The sequence below is a fragment of the Canis aureus genome, chromosome 2, assembly GCF_053574225.1.
Source record: "Canis aureus isolate CA01 chromosome 2, VMU_Caureus_v.1.0, whole genome shotgun sequence".
In the NCBI taxonomy this organism is placed as follows: Eukaryota; Metazoa; Chordata; class Mammalia; order Carnivora; family Canidae; genus Canis; species Canis aureus.
In genome coordinates this window covers 65042373-65062827 of record NC_135612.1, presented here as the reverse complement: position 1 = coordinate 65062827, position 20455 = coordinate 65042373, and the positions used below count along the sequence as shown (strand labels likewise).

Sequence of the window (20455 nt, the reverse complement as noted above, 5' to 3'; positions counted from 1 at the left end):
CAGCATCTAGAAAAGCCCCAGACACATAAAATGATTCATAAATCCCTGTTGGAGGAATAGATATAAATCTGAAACATATCAAAATGTAGTGATTTTAAATTATTTTGTGAATTTATACCCTCCTCTGCTAGTTATCAGGAGTGGCAGAAATGTTTTGGGGATCTAACTACAACACGTTTCTTCCATGTATACATATAATGAATGTACAGTCTGAATGCTGGCCAAGGTACAGAAGTACAACGTACAAAGAAAATTTGGATAAACTCCTGAATGACCCTTGGGGTTTATACTGTTTAAATGATAAAGCAAATTAGAGTCTGACCTAAGTTGTGCCTTAATTTTAAAAAGCAGAGTACTGTCTTGAACTTGACTCTCAGATGTGAAAAACACACTGTGTGAGATTCAAAACACCTGTACATCCATTGGCTGATAGATATGAAATGTTCTATGATCAAGTACTAGCCTTTTCCACCCCAGGACAAAAATCCAACATTTTGCTACCATTAAGACTAAGAGAAGAAGTCATATTAAACAGTCTTGTCACTTGTAAATTAGAAGTAAAATTCTTATTACAGAGTGGGTATTTACTCCAGCAAATGTAACAGTAAACATTATTAAAATAAATTCAGTGACCTTTTTAAAAAAGATTACAAAATTGAATTTATTGAGTTTCACACAAGATGCACTTATAAAATTAGTACTGAATGCCATTTTAACAGAAGAAATGAACATCATTCCGAACTCCCAATAGGTTCTGCAAAGGAAATGAAATCTTCTGAAAATGACAGCACAATAACAACAGGATAATTCAAGCTGAATTGAAAGATAAACCCAAATCATATTCTTGCTCTGATCAGGGCTACGTTTGGCAAAGTTTTCCCCAAACTAGTCCATTCACGTGGATTCCGTTCCTTTTGGTGGCGAAGAGATGGATAGAAGAATAATTCTATGATGGGGCTTCATTGAAACATACACAAAACACAAATCTTTTCATTTTTAACTTAAAATACTTCCTGGTTTCACAAAAGCATTTAGGTAAGATTTCCTTTTACCCTAAGTGAACATTACCTTCAGATTTCTTTAGTTAGTGCAAAACGTTAAGATTTACTTCTGTACTTCTATGGAGGCCAAAGAAGCCAAAACATTAAAGCGTGCTTTGTATTTCACCCAGGAAAGAGATGAAGCCCCTAAAATTTACCTTTTGCATGTCATATACCCAAAGTATCAGCACAAGAGCCGAACTTCAACATGGAAACATCAAAGGAAATGACTGTTAACAGTAACATCTGCACATTTTGAAATGAGACACTGTAAAATTTTTATAAAAGTGCAGAAAGTTTTCTCAAGATAAAACTGTGATGGGAAATGACTTGTCCTATGATGCAGGCCACAAACTAGTAATTAAACAGAATAAATCTCAAAACCCAAAAGCACCTTTTCGTTCCTGTTCCCAGTGTCCATACACACATCTCCACACACACACCCCAGAGACACGGCCGCCTGTCCCCAGCTTGGGAACACCCCTGGACACTCCTGTCAGCAGGGCTCACGCCTTTTGCAAGCCCAAGCAAGACGCTGCCCAAATCGTTCAGAATATTTAAAGCTGTCACTTTAAAAACTCTGTTAAAGTTGACACCTTTGGATTTTGTACACCAACAAATTCTTCAGCCCCTTCAACACATCCTTTGAACTGCAACAATTTATGAAGCAATTAGTTTTAAAGCGAAACCCGTTAACTATACATTAAAAGTTAACACTGCTCTTTTTCAGTATAAAAGTGCCTTTTGTAAGGGTATTTCTATTTTATCCGTTGCAATTGAACAATACACAGCTCACATTTTGCTTTAAAGAGTAAACTGAAAAATTATGAAACATTTTCTCCGTGATGCATAACCACCTTCATTAAATGAATATTTTTTAAATAAACAAACCAGCTTAGGGGTTTTTTCCCTATAAAATGCTACTATTCATCATGAATTATTTTAGGTAGCCTTTTATTCTGATTAATTCAGACACATCTTCAAGGATTATTCTGGTGGTAAGAACATTTATCTTGACTTAAGTTTAATTACCATTTTTCTTTTTAATGCTTTGGCAGATGAAGTACAGTTTGAAAACTGTTTGTGGAAACAGTATGGGACTGGAAAGGTAATGTGGTAAAAGCTTCACAGTTTTCCAGGTACATCCTTGTACTGAGAGGCCTCGATGTTCCGGAAGCGCAGACGGACGAGCAGGGTGGTGCTGACGCTGCATCGCGGGCCTGGAAGTGACTGCTCCCGGCCACGCACGAGGGGCTCCTCCTGCCCGGCAGGTCCCCAGAGTCCAGGCTGGAGGCCGCCGAGGTTCTGTGACCCAACCTGCAGCCAGACTCCATCACTGGAAGAAAGATACTAAGATTCGCTTTCCATTAATAATTTAAGTTTTTAAATAAATATTTAAGTGCCATTTTCTGCACCTCCTGCCCGGGACCCGGCATCTTGGGCACGGGAGGCATGGAGTTCAGTCGATTCGGTTTCCACAGATTGTGAACCTGTCCACCTCTAACAAATCTTTCTTCGAGGATCTGTGCTTTAATTCAGAGCTCTCCTGCGTTATGTCCTTCTCATCGCCGTCTGGAGTCGTCAGAAACTGGTCAGAACTGCTCGCCACAAGGAACGGTACGACGCTTTCCTTGGGATGAACGGGCTGGCTGGTAACTGAAGCAGACAGGTTTTCTTCTGTGGAAAAGCAGATCCAGCTAATCAGAAAAGAATTTCCCCCCGACTTATAATAAGTTTACCAAAAGAGTGGGATGGAAAAAAGTGTCCATCATCCATCCTTTTAAGTAAAGCAAGTGACAACCAAAAAAGCACGCGGCATATAAGCGGCCATGGTTTATGTTGAAACTCAGTGGCTATGCCATTTGTTTGTTCAATTAAAATTTCATAGAAGGGCTGTTATGTGAACTGTGTCACATGGATAACACTACTACCTGATTTTGGAAAGATCAGGACTCCCATTTAACAAACTCCCTCCTACACGGCCAAGTCCAAACATGTCTGTGGCCTGAAAAATTAGCCTTGGCTCCTATACTCTGGACGGCAGGGACAAGCAGACTGTAGGGCATCCGACCTCTTCTGTGTAGTTGCCTGAGCAAGACTTAGCCTTTCACCTCTGGGAAGTCCAAAACAGAGGCAAAAACCAACCAACCAACAAAACCTGAATGTTTACTTTGGGTGCTGGGAATCCTGGAACCTGATCTGCGGGACAGCTGGGTTGGGGCCTGAACCGCACATTCTTCATCAGGGTAAAAATGACATCACGCCAAGTACACATACTTAAAATGAATCATCTGATGGGTGCTGACACATGTACACATCTGCAGAAACCACCCCCACGAGTGACAATGCACGCGGAGTCTCTTTTCCTGTGCCCTCACCCCGCTGCTGTCCTTTGCTTCTTCTAGAACATAACCAACACAATGCTGTTCTGAGAGCCGGCTCTTCTTTTCATCCTTGAATTGAACCTGAGCCACCTGACTTGCAAAACCTTCCTGATGGTGTCTGGTCTGTGGTCTCCTACCCTCCAGAACACCCTATACAGATACTCAGACACTCGCCCAAAATGCACTTAGTATGTGGCTCTGGATCCAATGGCCCTGAACTGAGACATGCACTTAAAGCTTTATCTCCCCGGCCCGTCAGACTGAAGGCTCCCCGACACCATGACAAACACGTACTCACGTGTTAAAGTGTCCAAGGGGCCTAGCTAGACAGAACACATGTGGACCACTATCCATCACCCAGTTGAAACGAAGGCAACCCCATATTACTAAGAGTATTTGCATGTTCTTTGTTATGAAAAAAACTATTTTCAAGTGGTCATACAAGACTTTTTACTCTTGGCTCTCTAGGAAGCACGCATGAGCGTGGCCCTCCCTTCAGTCTGGACTTGGCCCCTTCCCACAGCAAAAGTCACATCCAGAATACTGAGCTGCTACGTCCCTGGCTGCTTTTCAGGCCTCCAGATTCAGCTCATGCTGGTCCATTCCTGAAGTGTCCTCTCCCCCATCTTCACTGGGACCCACTTCTTCTGTTCTTTGAGATTCAGTTCAGACATCACCACCTCCAGGAAGGGGCCCTCTCCTGTCCTCTCCAAGCCTGTCTACAACTCACTCTCCTGTCTGGATTATCCACTTTTGCTATCTCCTCCGTCAGTCTGTGAGGCCCTGCAAGCACAATTTATTTACCTTTGTATCTCTAGCATCGAGTGTATTACCTGGCACACAGCAGCTCCACATATTTAAAATAAACCATTTAAATGAAAAGTCACGTGAACAGATAATCATGACAATAGGGAACTGCCATCTACTGACAAAAATGACATCAGTGTCCCACTTCTTCCTCCAAATCTTCCAGGCCAGCAGCTCTGGAATCATCCTTCACTTCTTGGGTCTCACACTGTAAAGCCTCATCAGCACACCCTGTGCTCTTCCAGGTCTCTCCGGAATCTGGCCAGCTCTCCTATTCACACCACTAAGCCCTGCTCTGAGCCAGGCAGCCTCCCCGCTGGCCCTTGCGCCTCTGCGCTCATTCCTCTTGAGTCCTCTTTCCACAAAGCTGGAGAATGATCCTTTTAAAATGTCAGCTGGGTCATGTCTCTGCTCCAAACCCTGAAACAGACCCCTCCCACACAGTGAAAGATAGTTCTCACGACAGGCAGCAGGGTGGCCTCTGATTCCTTCTCCAGTCCCTCTCCCATGGCACCTCTGCAGTCCCTCGACACACCCAGCAGGTTCCTCCCTCGGCCTTTGCATGTGCTGCTGGTGCTCCTCCTGGGAAGGTGCTGTCCCCTTGGCTGGGGGAGCTCCCGACTCCCAGTCACACTCCCCTTTTCAGATCCATCCGGCCTTAGTCTTCTCTACAGTATGACTGCCCCCTCACTTTCTCCACCCACCCTCCAAGTCAGAATCAGCACTGCCTTTCTTCCCTGTTGCTATACTCCTGGGTCTGTCATGTAATAGGTGTTCAACAATCATCTCCTGGACAATGAATAAATGTAAAAGCTCAGAGCACTGGGTTATGTGTCTCTGCAAGGAGATCTAAAATAAATATGCTAAAGACAACTCAGCAAAGTGAAACCAAATCTTGAAAGCATTGCTAAACATCCACCAGTGATTTTTTTTATCAGGTAGAATTTAGACCATTAACTCTTTGTTAAATGATTCACACAAGCGATGGGAGGAACCAAACATACCTTGAGAGGGTTTACATTTGTTCTGTGATTTATTAGGTGGTTTGCCTGGTGCACTGGCTGGAGGTGGATTAAATAGCTTCTCTTCCATCTTGGCCTCCTTCACATACTGGCATGATTTTCCCAACAGCACGATGCTATTAAGTACTTTCAGGGATATCAACCTACAAGCAGAAACAACCATGGTTGGGATTCATCTCCATCAATGCAAACGCTGTCTCCCCCGCTTCTTATAAGAGGGCCTGGGGCCAGGGGAGGTGCATGGCCCGGGAGCTAGAGGCCCCCGTTTTCTGGAATGGGCAAGTGTCCCGTGACGCTTCTTTACCACAAGGGAAAACGCTTGATCGATTCATTAGTTCTCATGACGAGAAGAAATTGTACCACTTAGAAATTTTACCTGGTACTAAATCATTTAACATTTATTCTTTCACCGCAAAACAAATATCTTTAGTAAATGTAGGTGAACAAGACAACTTATAATTCCATCCTCCAGCACTGCTCACTGTGACATGTGGTATACAATGTTTTGGTTGTTTTTGTGATGACTTTTATCGACTTTCCCACTGCTGGAAACGGGGTCTATTTTACAAAGCAGTAGGGGCTGGAGTTTGGGGCCAGGGCAGATTCTAGGCACCAAGTGTCTGGGTTCAAATCCTGACTCATCTCTTCGAACCTGTGTGGACCTGAGTGCACTTCTTAACCAGTAATCCAGAGATGACTCCAGTTGGTGCTCAGAACAGTTCTTGGCACACAGAGATGTCAACCAATTTTGCTATTAAATGCTATTGTTGTTTTACATAACTACGTATTATTATGAATATTTTCCTTACCAGTTAATGTTCCTCAAGGACGCTGTTATAACAAAGGCCCCCAAAGGCCTTAATTTCTGGATATTTGGGTTATTTCTAATATTTTGTTTCTATTTAAAAGTTTCTAATTCAGAAAACTTAGGCTAAATCTGTATTTCCTTAAGATAAATGCCTAGATAGCTACAGTTCCAGAAGTAGAATTTGTGGGAACCAAATGTATATATTTTAAGGTATTTGATACAAATATGGCAAAAAAATCCTGAAAAAATACTCTTCATGTTAGTATCTTCTCACAAAGGGAGGTCTTACAGGACAAAGCAGCAAGGACCTCACTGGCAGTGTTACAGTGAGTGCAGAGGCAGCTGCTGTCTTTATGGCTGAGATGAGATCTTGGCAATTACAGGAATCTGTGAGTCAGTGGGGGCGAGTCTGAGGAGGGGGTCAGGAAGAGGTCAAGCAAACAGGTCTCCTTCACTGTCCCCAGTTAAGAATGCAAACATCCAGGGAGGACCTCACCTGGATAACGGCCCAAGGATTCTCACGTGCAACCTCCTCCCCCAATTTACCCTCAGACCCAACTCTGCTTGCAACTCCTTACTCATACTTTGCCTTGCTTCCCCGACCTTGCACTGGGGATGGCTAATGGGATTTCAAATTTACTAAAGCCTGAACTCGATTCCAACGCAGCCTTGCAAAACAGAAAATTACACAAAATCACACCCGTGTGTGTTTCTTACAGGCTCCTCCATCATAATATGGCGATGCCACTACCCTAACTGCTTGGGTCCCAAACTCTGCAATCACACTTGATTCCTCTGGTTCCCTTACACCTCACATCCAGTCATTCACTGGCAAGTCCTGTCTGGCTCCCCTTTCAAAATATATACCAGATGACAAATTGTTAGCACTCCACTGCTACCACTAGAGTGGTGGCCATGGGCCTCTTTCCCAGGGAGGACCATAACCACTTCCTGACTTGGCCCAAGGTCTGCTTCTCCTCCTGCTACACTCCAGCCTATCCTTCACATAGCCGCCAGAGTGGTCCTGGCCAAGAGCCAGCTGGATCTTGGCCTTTTCGGCTTGGAAGCCTCCAGGGTTCCTCCTCCCCTCAGCTGGAACCTGAGCCCTTCCCGGGGTTGCAGGGTCCTCTTTGTGACGCTCTGTCTGGACTGCTGGACTCCAGCCTCCCAGGCTCCCCACTGTTGCTCCTGTCAGGCCTGTCCTGTGTTGCCTCTACTGCGCGTGCCATCCTCCCAGGCATCTGCGTGGCTCTCTCCCTCACTCCATCTGGTCTTCACCAAACACCAGCTCACCAGAGAGGCTCAGAGGCAGGCCCCTCTGTTGTTCGCCATCTCCTTCTACTACTCTATTTTTCTTCCTGAAGCTTACTGCCAACTGTCACTTTATGGAGATTTGCTTTTCTGGCTGTTGCCTATTTTTCCACTAGACTTGCAGGGCCACAAAGGCAGGGCCCCTGGTCCTGTACCCACGGGTGCTCACTGAGGAGGGCTGAACATATGAGGCGGGTGGAGGCTGCCAGCCACAGTAGGTCTGCAGGGAAAGAGGCTGAACTGGGCCATGGGGAAAAAGCACAGCACCAGGTACCAAGAGGCCCAACTGAGTTCTGACCTATCTGCACTGGAATGAGAGTCCTGGGCTGGGTGGGGTGAGAGAATAGAGACAGCTTCACTGACCAGGTGGTTTGGGTAAGATTCTCAAGAAGGGGACACTCGGGTACTACCCTGATTTGAGGCTCAGAGAGAGAAATTAGTCGAGTGGAAAGGTCAGTGAGCAGCTGTGCTTCTGTGGGCTACAGGGGGACCAGTGATGAGGTGTCGGGGTGGGGAGGCACGAATTTTCAGTCATTTAGATTAAAGCACGTCCACTGTGGTGAATTACACACACAACTATAACTAAACAAAGATTTTTCTAAGTTGCATATACATGCTTCACTTCCTAGTTTAAGTAAACACACACACACACACACACACACACAAGAATACTTTGTTAAACAAAGATGGAAGCGATTACAGCAACAGCCCTTGATGAACCAAGAACGTGGGAGCACTGTGTGAGCATCTGTACCACAGAAGGAGGGTCTTAGGTTTTTAAGGTCAAAACCCAAGGTCAGTCTATATGGTTCCTTGGGCTTTAGAATCTGTGAGTCAGTCCCCACAATATGAAGAAGGGGCAGGCTCTAGGAGAAATCAAGTCCTGGGCCCTCTGCCTCAACACAATTTCCTACGGGCCCAAACCAGAGCCACCAATCAAGGTACTGATGACATGGCTTGGGACACTGCAGGGACAGAGGCCTGATGGCTACGGGGGGCAGCCTAACTCCTAGAACCTGAGCAAAACCTTGGTGGGGAGAGCCCCATGGATCAACTCAGTTAAAGATGTTTTTAAACCCAGAAAAATGTCTGATTGTAATGGCAGATTTTACTGTGAAAGAAAAAGGAAAGCAACTGAAATCCTAAGCAGCAAGAGCTTTAACTGATTCTACTAAAGATTAAAATCAACCCTAAGGTGCCATTTACACTGGTACCAAAAAGCAGCATACATCACGGAGTCTCACCAAACTGCAAACCCACCTGGAGGTACGTGCTGTGAGGGGAGCCCTGGGACAGTAAGAAGGGGTGCAGGCTGACTTGGATGCTACTAGCTTCCATTACATCTTGCATATATGCTTTATGGTATAACCAAAAATATATTCAGGAACTGTTAATCTTACCCAAAATAGAAGAGTACGACACAGGCATAAGACAGAATTCCTTGCACTTTGATTGAGCTTGTTACGACTCTGATGAGCTAGCCAGAAACAAACAAAAACAACAAAAACACACAACCACAGAGTTATTAGTTAATATTTAAATATAAACTTCTCCATGCTGATTTCAACACTCTGGGCACACTCCTGTGGGCTTTGTCTAAATCCAAGTAGTTCTAGATTTGTCAATTCATATGAGAATATTTGGCTGCACGTGAAAACCTCTGTGTAGGCAAATCTAGGATGCCTATGGCTAATGCCCGGTTCAGCTGTCACTGACACTGAGGTCAGGCACTCTATCTGGGTTCGTGAATGACACGTGTAGTTGTACCTCACAGAGAGTCAAGTCAGCTGATTTTGAAAATGAAAAATCACTCTGGAAAATACAAATAGATTCATCTTGCTGCATCTGTCCCCACCAGAGCTAGCATTATGTGGTGGGCACTTCCCTTATTCTTGCTTTTTTTTTTTTGGTCTTTCCTTGACTCTTTTTAGGAACCCACAGTGACTAATGGGGAAGAGGGAAAAGGGAGCCTTAAGAGCTTTGTACTGTTTTAAAAAAACTAATATTACAAAATTCATTATTTAAAAGATGAAAATTTTCGGTCTCTTTGGTATAGTCATGGTTAAACACGTTTTCTTACTTATCTCACATAAATGTAGGAGGAACAGCACTGTCCTTGGAAGTGTGCTGAATAAATCTGGTGGGGCCTGTCACCGGAAAATATTTATACATCAGGTTCAGCTTAATAATGTACCCACACATCAGGGTCCAGGGGCTGCTACACAGAAATGCAAAGTCTGGGAAAATAAGGGGCCTTATCCAGCAAGGTTAGGTTATCATCAAGTGGAACTCTACTGAGGGGTCTTAAATAAATACCATAAGATACGTTTTAAACAACATTTTACAAATGCTTTTAGTGAAAGAATAACTAGGTGGAGAGAGAACTACTGTCTCGTGTTCAACAAAGGTCCCTATGAGAGGACTGACGTGGAAGTCCTCATCTCTGTCACATGCTGTACTGAGGAGACAACCTGCTGGACAAATGTTTGTGATGGATATTAACGTGGCCCTAGGATTTTACTGATTAATATGAAGGCAAGCCAGCTGCTGCATTCAAGGCTTAAATGATTTCACTTTTATCTAATATATTATTAGGGAATTTTAAAATACATATGTCTAAAGCGTAATTTCCATGAGACCTTAATGCATCATTTACTTTTCCTGGATATGAATTCATTTTAGGACATAAGGTAACATTTAGAGAGAAACACTGCCACTCATGGGCATTAAAGACTATTAATGGACTATTCCTCAAGACTCCTAGATGGCTGCCAAAGTTCAAGGTTACTTGAAGCTCTGAGAGAAGAGTGCTACAGGAGAAAACCCACTGGATCACTGTCTAACTGCAAGATCCCCTCTGAAAATGCAAGAGGTACTCCAGAAGCATTTCGTTAACCAATTACCAGTTAAGCTTAAATCTTTTGATAGAACAGCCATAAAAAGTCATTTCAGGAATAAAACAAAGGCTGGAGAAAATTTTAAAAATACTAAATTAAAAAAATCCATACTAATTACGAATAGAGTTTTCTGGCAAATAAATTACGAGACAGTCAATTACTTGGCAAAGCAGGGCCATATTTAAATCTAATCATTAACTAAACTTTTAAAAATAAAAAATCAGGCAACCTAGGTGTATCCTTACATTCTAAGTATCACATTTCCAGTTGTAGGAAACAAATGTAGAAATATTTAACATTTTATCAATCTCTTAAAAATAATTTACTCTTTAAAGTATTGTTTTCCCAAAACTTCTAGAAGCTCCTTTTCCCAAACAAAAGAAAGCCATATTATTATGTAACAAACAAGTTACTATAGAAAATATTTAGGATGTGGTTGTCTGGAGAGTCACAATGAAATTTACATAATATTAAATCTATTAATCTTCCGGTCTCTAAAAAAGGTCAGGCAAGCTGGTCTAGGATACAGCTGGCATCACTTACAATTTCTTTATACATCTCTTAGTTGACTTCATGACACTTTGCATCTACAGGAGAACTCTAGATGTCCACTGGCAAAAAGATGGTTGCATTTGTTTTGATGTGAGACTAGGTAGCCAACGAGGAACATAATCAAATACAGGTGCAGCCAGCAAATCTTAATTAACATTATTACAGCCCAATGTGGCTAGTAACTTTTTACAAGGCTGTTCCAAGCAATTCATTAAAATATTCAAAGTATATATATATTTTTTCTGAGCATAGCAGTAAAAATTTTCACTGTGAAAACTTTGGAAAAATTGTAAAAAGTAGTAACTATAATGGACAGAGACCATGTCTTCATTGGAGCACACCAAAATTTATTTAACCCATTTCATTTCTTTCCAAATTTTTATTATTATAAATGCCCCTGCAATGCATAATATTGCCTATAATTCATCATGTGCTTTTTATAACTATTTTCTTGGGATGAATTCCTAGAACTAGAATTACTACATCAAAGCATAATACTGTCAAACTAGAAATGTTGGATTGACTTCTTATACTTCCACTAATACATGCTTACATGATCACACCAATGCCTACCAGTAGCCATGTCTGTTCAAAAAGAAAAATCTTTGCCAAATGAATAAGCAAAAATGAGTACTCTCATGCTAGGAAAGCCATTACATAAAATGTTTGTTAAAATTACTTATCTATTAACAGCTCAAAATCCAAATGAATAATGACAAAATTTCCTTCCAAATTATTTACCTTTAGTTTTTAAAGTCTTTCTGAAATAAACTTCTTGATAATACATTTAATACTCTATCATGACAGCTATCTCACAGAAAAAAGCTATCTCATAGTAAAAAAGGAAAAAAAAGTATGAACTTACTAGAACAGCTAGTGGGAGAGGAATGAACCCCATCCTCCGTGCCACAGAGTCACTGTAATCAGTATATGCCTGCACAGAACAAGGAGAGAAGGATTTATGGCATTTAAAAAGTCTGCTTCCACTTATCACCAGCAAACATTCTCAATAGGTGGGGCTATGCATGAAAAGAAAACCTGGCAACTATTATGTAATTGAGTAAAATGATGTGGAAATCTACAGGTTCTTAAGAAGTCTTAAATAGAAAATTGTATAACTGTTACAATGCTACAGAAATCATATCTTATTTTAGTATTAAGTACTATCATTATTTTACTAAATTGTAAACAGTGTTGAGAACAGAGAAGTAGGAAGTTGAAGTTTATGGAACTTTCCCTTAACCAATATTCCATGCTAAATCAAATCACTGTTCAGGAGATTTCAGACTATGTCTTCGACACAATGCTCACATTTTTCTGTCGACTGCTAACAAGGTCAAAAGCAAGGCTGGCTCGATACTCACTGTAGACCTAAAGACAAACAAGTGAAATATTAAGTGATACAGTGCAAATATATAATGTGCAAAGATTTAATGGACTTTCTAGATGAAAACGTTTAATAATTAACCAGGAAAAAGGTGCTGCTAACCAAGCACACACCTGGGTAGTGTGCCTCTGTTTCCCTACATTAAGGGTAAGACAGCCTCAGCTCCAACTTTTAGGTTCACAAGCCTTTTACAGACTTCTCTTCAAAGAGATAGTCAATGGTTATGATCCTGAGAGTTCAGAATTTGGGGAAGAGTGGCTATTTTAAGTAGTATAATACATATAAAACATTTTTGAAATTTTAAATGCATAGTTTAAAAAATTATTAGTTTATATAAAGATAATGACACCTCATTTAAAAAATGGATGCTAAGCAAGATGCCAAATTGAGTTCCAGAACCTAAAGCTGCGAAGGCCCTATAAACTGTCATTTCACTACAAATTGCACTAAGTCCTTGAGGTAAGTTTATTTATTTTATTTTTTATTTTTTTAAAGATTTTATTTATTTATTTATGAGAGACACAGTGAGAGAGAGAGAGAGCGGCAGAGACACAGGCAGAGGGAGAAGGTTCCATGCAGGGAGCCCAATGTGGGACTTGATCCTAGGTCTCTAGGATCACACCCTGGGCTGAAGGCAGTGCTAAACCGCTGAGCCACCCGGGCTGCCCTTGAGGTAAGTTTATTAATTTTGACTTCAGATGCTGAGAAAATGACCCCATGAAAAGGAACCATTTTGCACTGAGGAAACCAGAAAGGAAAACGGTGAAATTACTTGATCGCTGCTTTACAAAAGAATGCAAAACCTTACTGTATTTAAGTACATTAAGGGGCAGCCCTGGTGGCTCAGCGGTTTAGTGCTGCCTTCAGCCCAGGGTGTGACCCTGGAGACCTGGGATCGAGTCCCAATCGGGCTCCCTGCATGGAGCCTGGTTCTCCCTCTGCCTGTGTCTCTGCCTCTCTTTCTGTATCTCCCATGAATAAATAAATAAAATCTTGGAAAAAAGAAAAAAAAGGAAATACAAAAAAAAAAGTATATTAAGGCATTCCGAAGCTCTTAATCAAATCATATTGTAGCAGTTGCAACCACATTAGATTTTAAATCTATGCCTTTTTAAAAAAGATTTTATTTATTTATTCATGAGAGACACAGAGAAAGAGAGAGAGAGAGAGAGGGAGAGGCAGAGAAACAGGCAGAGGAGAAGCAGGCTACATGCAGGGAGCCCGATGCGGGACTCGATCCCGGGTCTCCAGGACCACGCTCTGGGCCAAAGGCAGGCACTTAACCAGAGCCACCCAGGGATCCCCGATCTATGCCTTTTGAATAGTACCATGGTAAGACAAAGTACAACCCAAATAAAATCTAGGAAACTATCAAAATGAATATTCATTTTGGGGCTGAGGTAGGAATGTGGAAGGCACTCAGAACACCATGCTTTGTGGAGGATGAGCCTACAGCACATATCTATTTGCGGAAACTCCACAGAACAACTGGTTGAAACATAAAGCAAATCTGAATGCTTTCACCAAAAAATATAAGGCTTCTGTCTTGTAGGACTTTTCAGAAATCTATAATCATAGAAAAAAATCAATTTTTAAATATAAAATACTTTAAAAAAAAAACCTAGCCAGAGATAAAAGTTTTGATAGTCTGTGCTTAAATAGAAACAATGTGATTTTTAAAAGTTTAAGTAAATAGATTATGACAGTATTAACAGTTTATAATGATTCTGAGTTAGTGACACTCTGTTCTGACCTAAACTATTGGCCAATTTATACTGCTACCCAAAAGTATGAACCAGAACTGTTCAATATTGAAATAACATACTTTTTGTAGTACAATAATTTAAAATTTAAATTTAAATTATTTAGAAATTTAAAATAATATAATCTAACTTCAAAATAGTACTTTTAAGAAATAGAGTAAATCTAGGCTTATTTTACATCTTTATAATAATAAGCAGAAAACATTATTTTAGAAAATATCCTTTGTAATTATTTTTAAAATTTGAATTCAAGTTAGTTAACACATAGTGTAGTACCGGTTTCAGTAGAATTTAGTGATTTATCACTTACATATAACACCCAGTGCTCATCCCAACAAGTGCCCTCTTTAATACCCATTACTCATTTATCCCACCAGCCTCTGCTCACCTCCCCTCCAGCAACCCTCCATTTATTCCCTATAGTTAAGAGTCTCTTATGGTTTACTTCCCTCTTGGTTTTTATCTTGTTTTATTTTTCCTTTCCTTCTCCTATGTTCATCTGTTCTGTTTCTTAAATTCCACATGAGTGAAATCATATGGTATTTGTCTTTCTCTGACTTATCTCACTTAGAATAATATGTTCTAGTTCTATTCATGTGGTTCAAATGGCAAGATTTCATTCTTTGTGATGGTGGAGTAATATTCCCACGTGTACACACAAGAGCACATACATGCGCAACCCCCATCTTCTTTATCCATTCAAATGTCAATAGACATTTGCATTTTTTTCTAATTTGGCTATTATTGATGCTGCTGCTAAAAACATAAGGGTGCATGTGCCCCTTCGAATCAGTATTTCTGTATCCTTTGGATAAATACCTAATAGTGCAATTGCTGGGTCATAGGGTAGTTCTATTTTTAAGTTTTTGAGGAACCTCCATACTGTTTTCCAAAGTGGCTATACCAATTTGCAAAGAAGCCAACATTAAACACTGAATTGCTTATTAAAATACATACATCTGCAGTAATGTCATTGAACTTGGTGATAAAGGCGTGTTTTACAATATCCACAGCAGTTTCTGATGCAATCACCATACAGACATCTGGAAACAACACCCAGAGGTGATCTACAAAGTATAGGGAAAAAGAAACAATTAAATCTCTTAGTATGAATAGAATATCATATACTATAATATCATAGACTGCCACAAAAATCTGAAATCTCATGGAGGAGGGGCAAGATGGCGGAAGAGCAGGGTCCCCAAATCACCTGTCCCCACCAAATTACCTAGATAACCTTCAAATCATCCTGAAAATCTACAAATTCGCCCTGAGATTTAAAGAGAGAACAGCTGGAGTGCTACAGTGAGAAGAGTTCGCACTTCTATCAAGGTAGGAAGACGGGGGGGGGGGGGGGGGGGGGGGGGGGATAAACAAAAAACAAAAGGCATCCAAGGGGGAGGGGCCCCACGAGGAGCCGGGCTAAGGCCGGGGCGAGTGTCCCCAGGACAGGAGAGCCCCGTCCCAGAGAAGCAGGAGCTGCACCAACCTTCCCGGCGGAAAGGGGCCCGCAGGGAGTTAGAGCAGGTCCCCAGGAGGGCGGGGATGCCCTCAGGCTCCCTGGGACACTAACAGACACCTGCGCCCCGGGAGAGTGCGCCGAGCTCCCTAAGGGCTGCAGCGCGCACGGCGGGACCCAGAGCAGCTCGGAGGGGCTCGGGCTGCGGCTCCGCGGAGAGGCTGCTGTGCGGCCGGAGCGAGAATCCAACAGCGCAGGCCCCGGAGCACAGGGCGCCCAGGACACAGCCCAGGATCCGGCCTCCCCCCAAGGACAGGAAGAGGCCGGGAGGGCCCAGGACAGCAAGGACGCTCCTGCCCTGAGCTGAGCAGATCAGCGGCCCCGCCCCGGAGCCTCCAGGCCCTGCAGACGGAGAGCTCCGGAGTTACTGCGGGAGCTGAATCCAGGGCTCCAGAGCTGGCCCCACCACTGGGGTTGTTCCTCCTGGGGCCTCACCAGGTAAACAACCCCCACTGAGCCCTGCACCAGGCAGGGGGCAGAGCAGCTCCCCCAAGTGCTAACACCTGAAAATCAGCACAACAGGCCCCCCCCCCCCAGAAGACCAGCTAGACGGACCAGTTCCAGGGGAAGTCAAGGGACTTAAAGTATACAGAATCAGAAGATACTCCCCCGTGTTTTTTTTGTTTTGTTTTGTTTTTTTTTGCTTTTTGATTTCTGTTTGCTTCCCCCACCCCCCTTTTTTCCCCCTTTCTTTTTCTTTTTTTTCTTCCTTTTTTCTTTTTCTCTTTTCTTTCCTTCTTTCTCTCCTCTCTTTTTCTCCTTTTCCCAATACAACTTGTTTTTGGCCACTCTGCACTGAGCAAAATGACTAGAAGGAAAACCTCACCTCAAAAGAAAGAATCAGAAACAGTCCTCTCTCCCACAGTTACAAAATCTGGATTACAATTCAATGTCAGAAAGCCAATTCAGAAGCACTATTATACAGCTACTGGTGGCTCTAGAAAAAAGCATAAAGGACTCAAGAGACTTCATGACTGCAGAACTTAGATCTAATCAGGCAGACATTAAAAATCAATTGAATGAGATGCAATCCAAACTAGAAGTCCTAAGGACGAGGGTTAACGAGGTGGAAGAACGAGTGACATAGAAGACAAGTTGATGACAAAGAGGGAAACTGAGGAAAAAAGAGACAAACAATTAAAAGACCATGAGGATAGATTAAGGGAAATAAACGACAGCCTGAAGAAGAAAAACCTATGTTTAATTGGGGTTCCCGAGGGCGCCGAAAGGGACAGAGAGCCCGAATATGTAATTGAACAAATTCTAGCTGAAAACTTTCCTAATCTGGGAAGGGAAACAGGCATTCAGATCCAGGAAATAGAGACATCCCCCCCTAAAATCAATAAAAACCGTTCAACACCTCGACATTTAATAGTTAAGCTTGCAAATTCCAAAGATAAAGAGAAGATCCTTAAAGCAGCAAGAGACAAGAAATCCCTGACTTTTATGGGGAGGAGTATTTGGGTAACAGCAGACCTCTCCACAGAGACCTGGCAGGCCAGAAAGGGCTGGCAGGATATATTCAGGGTCCTAAATGAGAAGAACATGCAACCAAGAATACTTTATCCAGCAAGGCTCTCATTCAAAATGGAAGGAGAGATAAAGAGCTTCCAAGACAGGCAGGAACTGAAAGAATATGTGACCTCCAAACCAGCTCTGCAAGAAATTTTAAGGGGGACTCTTAAAATTCCCCTTTAAGAAGAAGTTCAGTGGAACAATCCAAAAAACAAGCACTGAATAGATATCATGATGACACTAAACTCATACCTTTCAATAGTAACTCTGAACGTGAACGGGCTTAAAAGGCGCAGGGTTTCAGACTGGATAAAAAAGCAAGACCCATCTATTTGCTGTCTACAAGAGACTCATTTTAGACAGAAGGACACCTACAACCTGAAAATAAAAGGTTGGAGAACCATTTACCATTCAAATGGTCTTCAAAAGAAAGCAGGGGTGGCCATCCTTGTATCAGATAAACTAAAATTTACCCCGAAGACTGTAGTGAGAGATGAAGAGGGACACTATATCATACTTAAAGGATCTATCCAACAAGAGGACTTAACAATCCTCAATATATATGCTCCGAATGTGGGAGCTGCCAAATATTTAAATCAATTAATAACCAAACTGAAGAAATACTTAGATAATAATACACTTATACTTGGTGACTTCAATGTAGCTCTTTCTATACTCGATAGGTCTTCTAAGCAAAACATCTCCAAAGAAACGAGAGCTTTAAATGATACACTGGACCAGATGGATTTCACAGATATCTACAGAACTTTACATCCAAACTCAACTGAATACACATTCTTCTCAAGCGCACATAGAACTTTCTCCAGAATAGACCACATACTGGGTCACAAATCAGGTCTGAACCAATACCAAAAGATTGGGATGGTCCCCTGCATATTCTCAGACCATAATGCCTTGAAATTAGAACTAAATCACAACAAGAAGTTTGGAAGGACCTCAAACACGTGGAGGTTAAGGACCATCCTGCTAAAAGATGAAAGGGTCAACCAGGAAATTAAGGAAGAATTAAAAAGATTCATGGAAACTAATGAGAATGAAGATACAACGGTTCAAAATCTTTGGAATGCAGCAAAAGCAGTCCTAAGAGGGAAATACATCGCAATACAAGCATCCATTCAAAAACTGGAAAGAACTCAAATACAAAAGCTAACCTTACACATAAAGGAGCTAGAGAAAAAACAGCAAATAGATCCTACACCCAGCAGAAGAAGAGAGTTAATTAAGATTCGAACAGAACTCAACGAAATCGAGACGAGAAGAACTGTGGAACAGATCAACAAAACCAGGAGTTGATTCTTTGAAAGAATTAATAAGATAGATAAACCATTAGCCAGCCTTATTAAAAAGAAGAGAGAGGGATCCCTGGGTGGCACAGCGGTTTAGCGCCTGCCTTTGGCCCAGGGCGCGATCCTGGAGACCCAGGATCGAATCCCACGTTGGGCTCCTGGTGCATGGAGCCTGCTTCTCCCTCTGCCTATGTCTCTGCCTCTCTCTCTCTCTCTCTCTCTCTGTGTGTGTGACTATCATAAATAAATAAAAATTTAAAAAAAATAAAATAAAATAAAAAGAAGAGAGAGCAGACTCAAATTAATAAAATCATGAATGAGAAAGGAGAGATCACTACCAACACCAAGGAAATACAAACGATTTTAAAAACATATTATGAACAGCATATGCCAATAAATTAGGCAATCTAGAAGAAATGGACGCATTCCGGGAAAGCCACAAACTACCAAAACTGGAACAGGAAGAAATAGAAAACCTGAACAGGCCAATAACCAGAGAGGAAATTGAAGCAGTCATCAAAAACCTCCCAAGACACAAAAGTCAGGGCCAGGTGGCTTCCCAGGGGAATTCTATCAAACGTTTAAAGAAGAAACCATACCTATTCTACTAAAGCTGTTTGGAAAGATAGAAAGAGATGGAGTACTTCCAAATTCGTTCTATGAGGCCATCATCACCTTAATTCCAAAACCAGACAAAGACCCCACCAAAAAGGAGAATTACAGACCAATATCCCTGATGAACATGGATGCAAAAATTCTCAACAAGATATTCGCCAATAGGATCCAACAGTACATTAAGAAAATTATTCACCATGACCAAGTAGGATTTATCCCCGGGACACAAGGCTGGTTCAACACTCGTAAAACAATCAATGTGATTCATCATATCAGCAAGAGAAAAACCAAGAACCATATGATCCTCTCATTAGATGCAGAGAAAGCATTTGACGAAATACAGCATCCATTCCTGATCAAAACTCTTCAGAGCGTAGGGATAGAGGGAACATTCCTCAACATCTTAAAAGCCATCTACGAAAAGCCCACAGCAAATATCATTCTCAATGGGGTAGCACTGGGAGCCTTTCCCCTAAGATCAGGAACAAGACAGGGATGTCCACTCTCACCACTGCTATTCAACATAGTACTGGAAGTCCTAGCCTCAGCAATCAGACAACAAAAAGACATTAAAGGCATTCAAATTGGCAAAGAAGAAGTCAAACTCTCCCTCTTCGCCGATGACATGATACTCTACATAGAAAACCCAAAAGCCTCCACCCCAAGATTGCTAGAACTCATACAGCAATTTGGCAGCATGGCAGGATACAAAATCAATGCCCAGAAATCAATGGCATTTCTATACACTAACAATGAGACTGAAGAAAGAGAAATTAAGGAGTCAATCCCATTTACAATTGCACCCAAAGGCATAAGATACCTAGGAATAAACCTAACCAAAGAGGTAAAGGATCTATACCCTAAAAACTATAGAACACTTCTGAAAGAAATTGAGGAAGACACAAAGAGATGGAAAAATATTCCATGCTCATGGATTGGCAGAATTAATATTGTGAAAATGTCAATGTTACCCAGGGCAATTTACACGTTTAATGCAATCCCTATCAAAATACCATGGACTTTCTTCAAAGAGTTAGAACAAATTATTTTAAGATTTGTGTGGAATCAGAAAAGACCCCGAATAGCCAGGGGAATTTTAAAAAAGAAAACCATATCTGGGGGCATCACAATGCCAGATTTCAGGTTGTACTACAAAGCTGTGGTCATCAAGACAGTGTGGTACTGGCACAAAAACAGACACATAGATCAATGGAACAGAATAGAGAACCCAGAAGTGGACCCTGAACTTTATGGTCAACTAATATTCGATAAGGGAGGAAAGACTACCCATTAGAAGAAAGACAGTCTCTTCAATAAATGGTGCTGGGAAAATTGGACATCCACATGCAGAAGAATGAAACTAGACCACTCTCTTTCACCATACACAAAGATAAACTCAAAATGGATGAAAGATCTAAATGTGAGACAAGATTCCATCAAAATCCTAGAGGAGAACACAGGCAACACCCTTTTTGAACTCAGCCACAGTAACTTCTTGCAAGATACATCCACGAAGGCAAAAGAAACA

At 41.7% G+C, this 20455-nt stretch overlaps 1 protein-coding gene across 2 annotated transcripts in view; it reads right to left on the bottom strand.

Moving 5' to 3' along the window:
- Positions 1 to 634: 634 nt before the first annotated feature.
- TAPT1 (transmembrane anterior posterior transformation 1) overlaps positions 635 to 20455 on the bottom strand; it is a 64897-nt gene continuing 45076 nt past the window's right edge. For both annotated transcript variants that reach the window (XM_077877012.1, XM_077877017.1), the window contains 6 exons: positions 14929 to 15038; positions 12133 to 12192; positions 11687 to 11755; positions 8773 to 8849; positions 5236 to 5396; positions 635 to 2717 (listed from right to left, as the gene is read on the bottom strand). In XM_077877012.1, coding sequence (XP_077733138.1) covers positions 2500 to 2717; positions 5236 to 5396; positions 8773 to 8849; positions 11687 to 11755; positions 12133 to 12192; positions 14929 to 15038 — 695 coding nt within the window. In that variant the 3' untranslated portion in view covers positions 635 to 2499. The remainder of the gene's footprint in view (positions 2718 to 5235; positions 5397 to 8772; positions 8850 to 11686; positions 11756 to 12132; positions 12193 to 14928; positions 15039 to 20455) is intronic.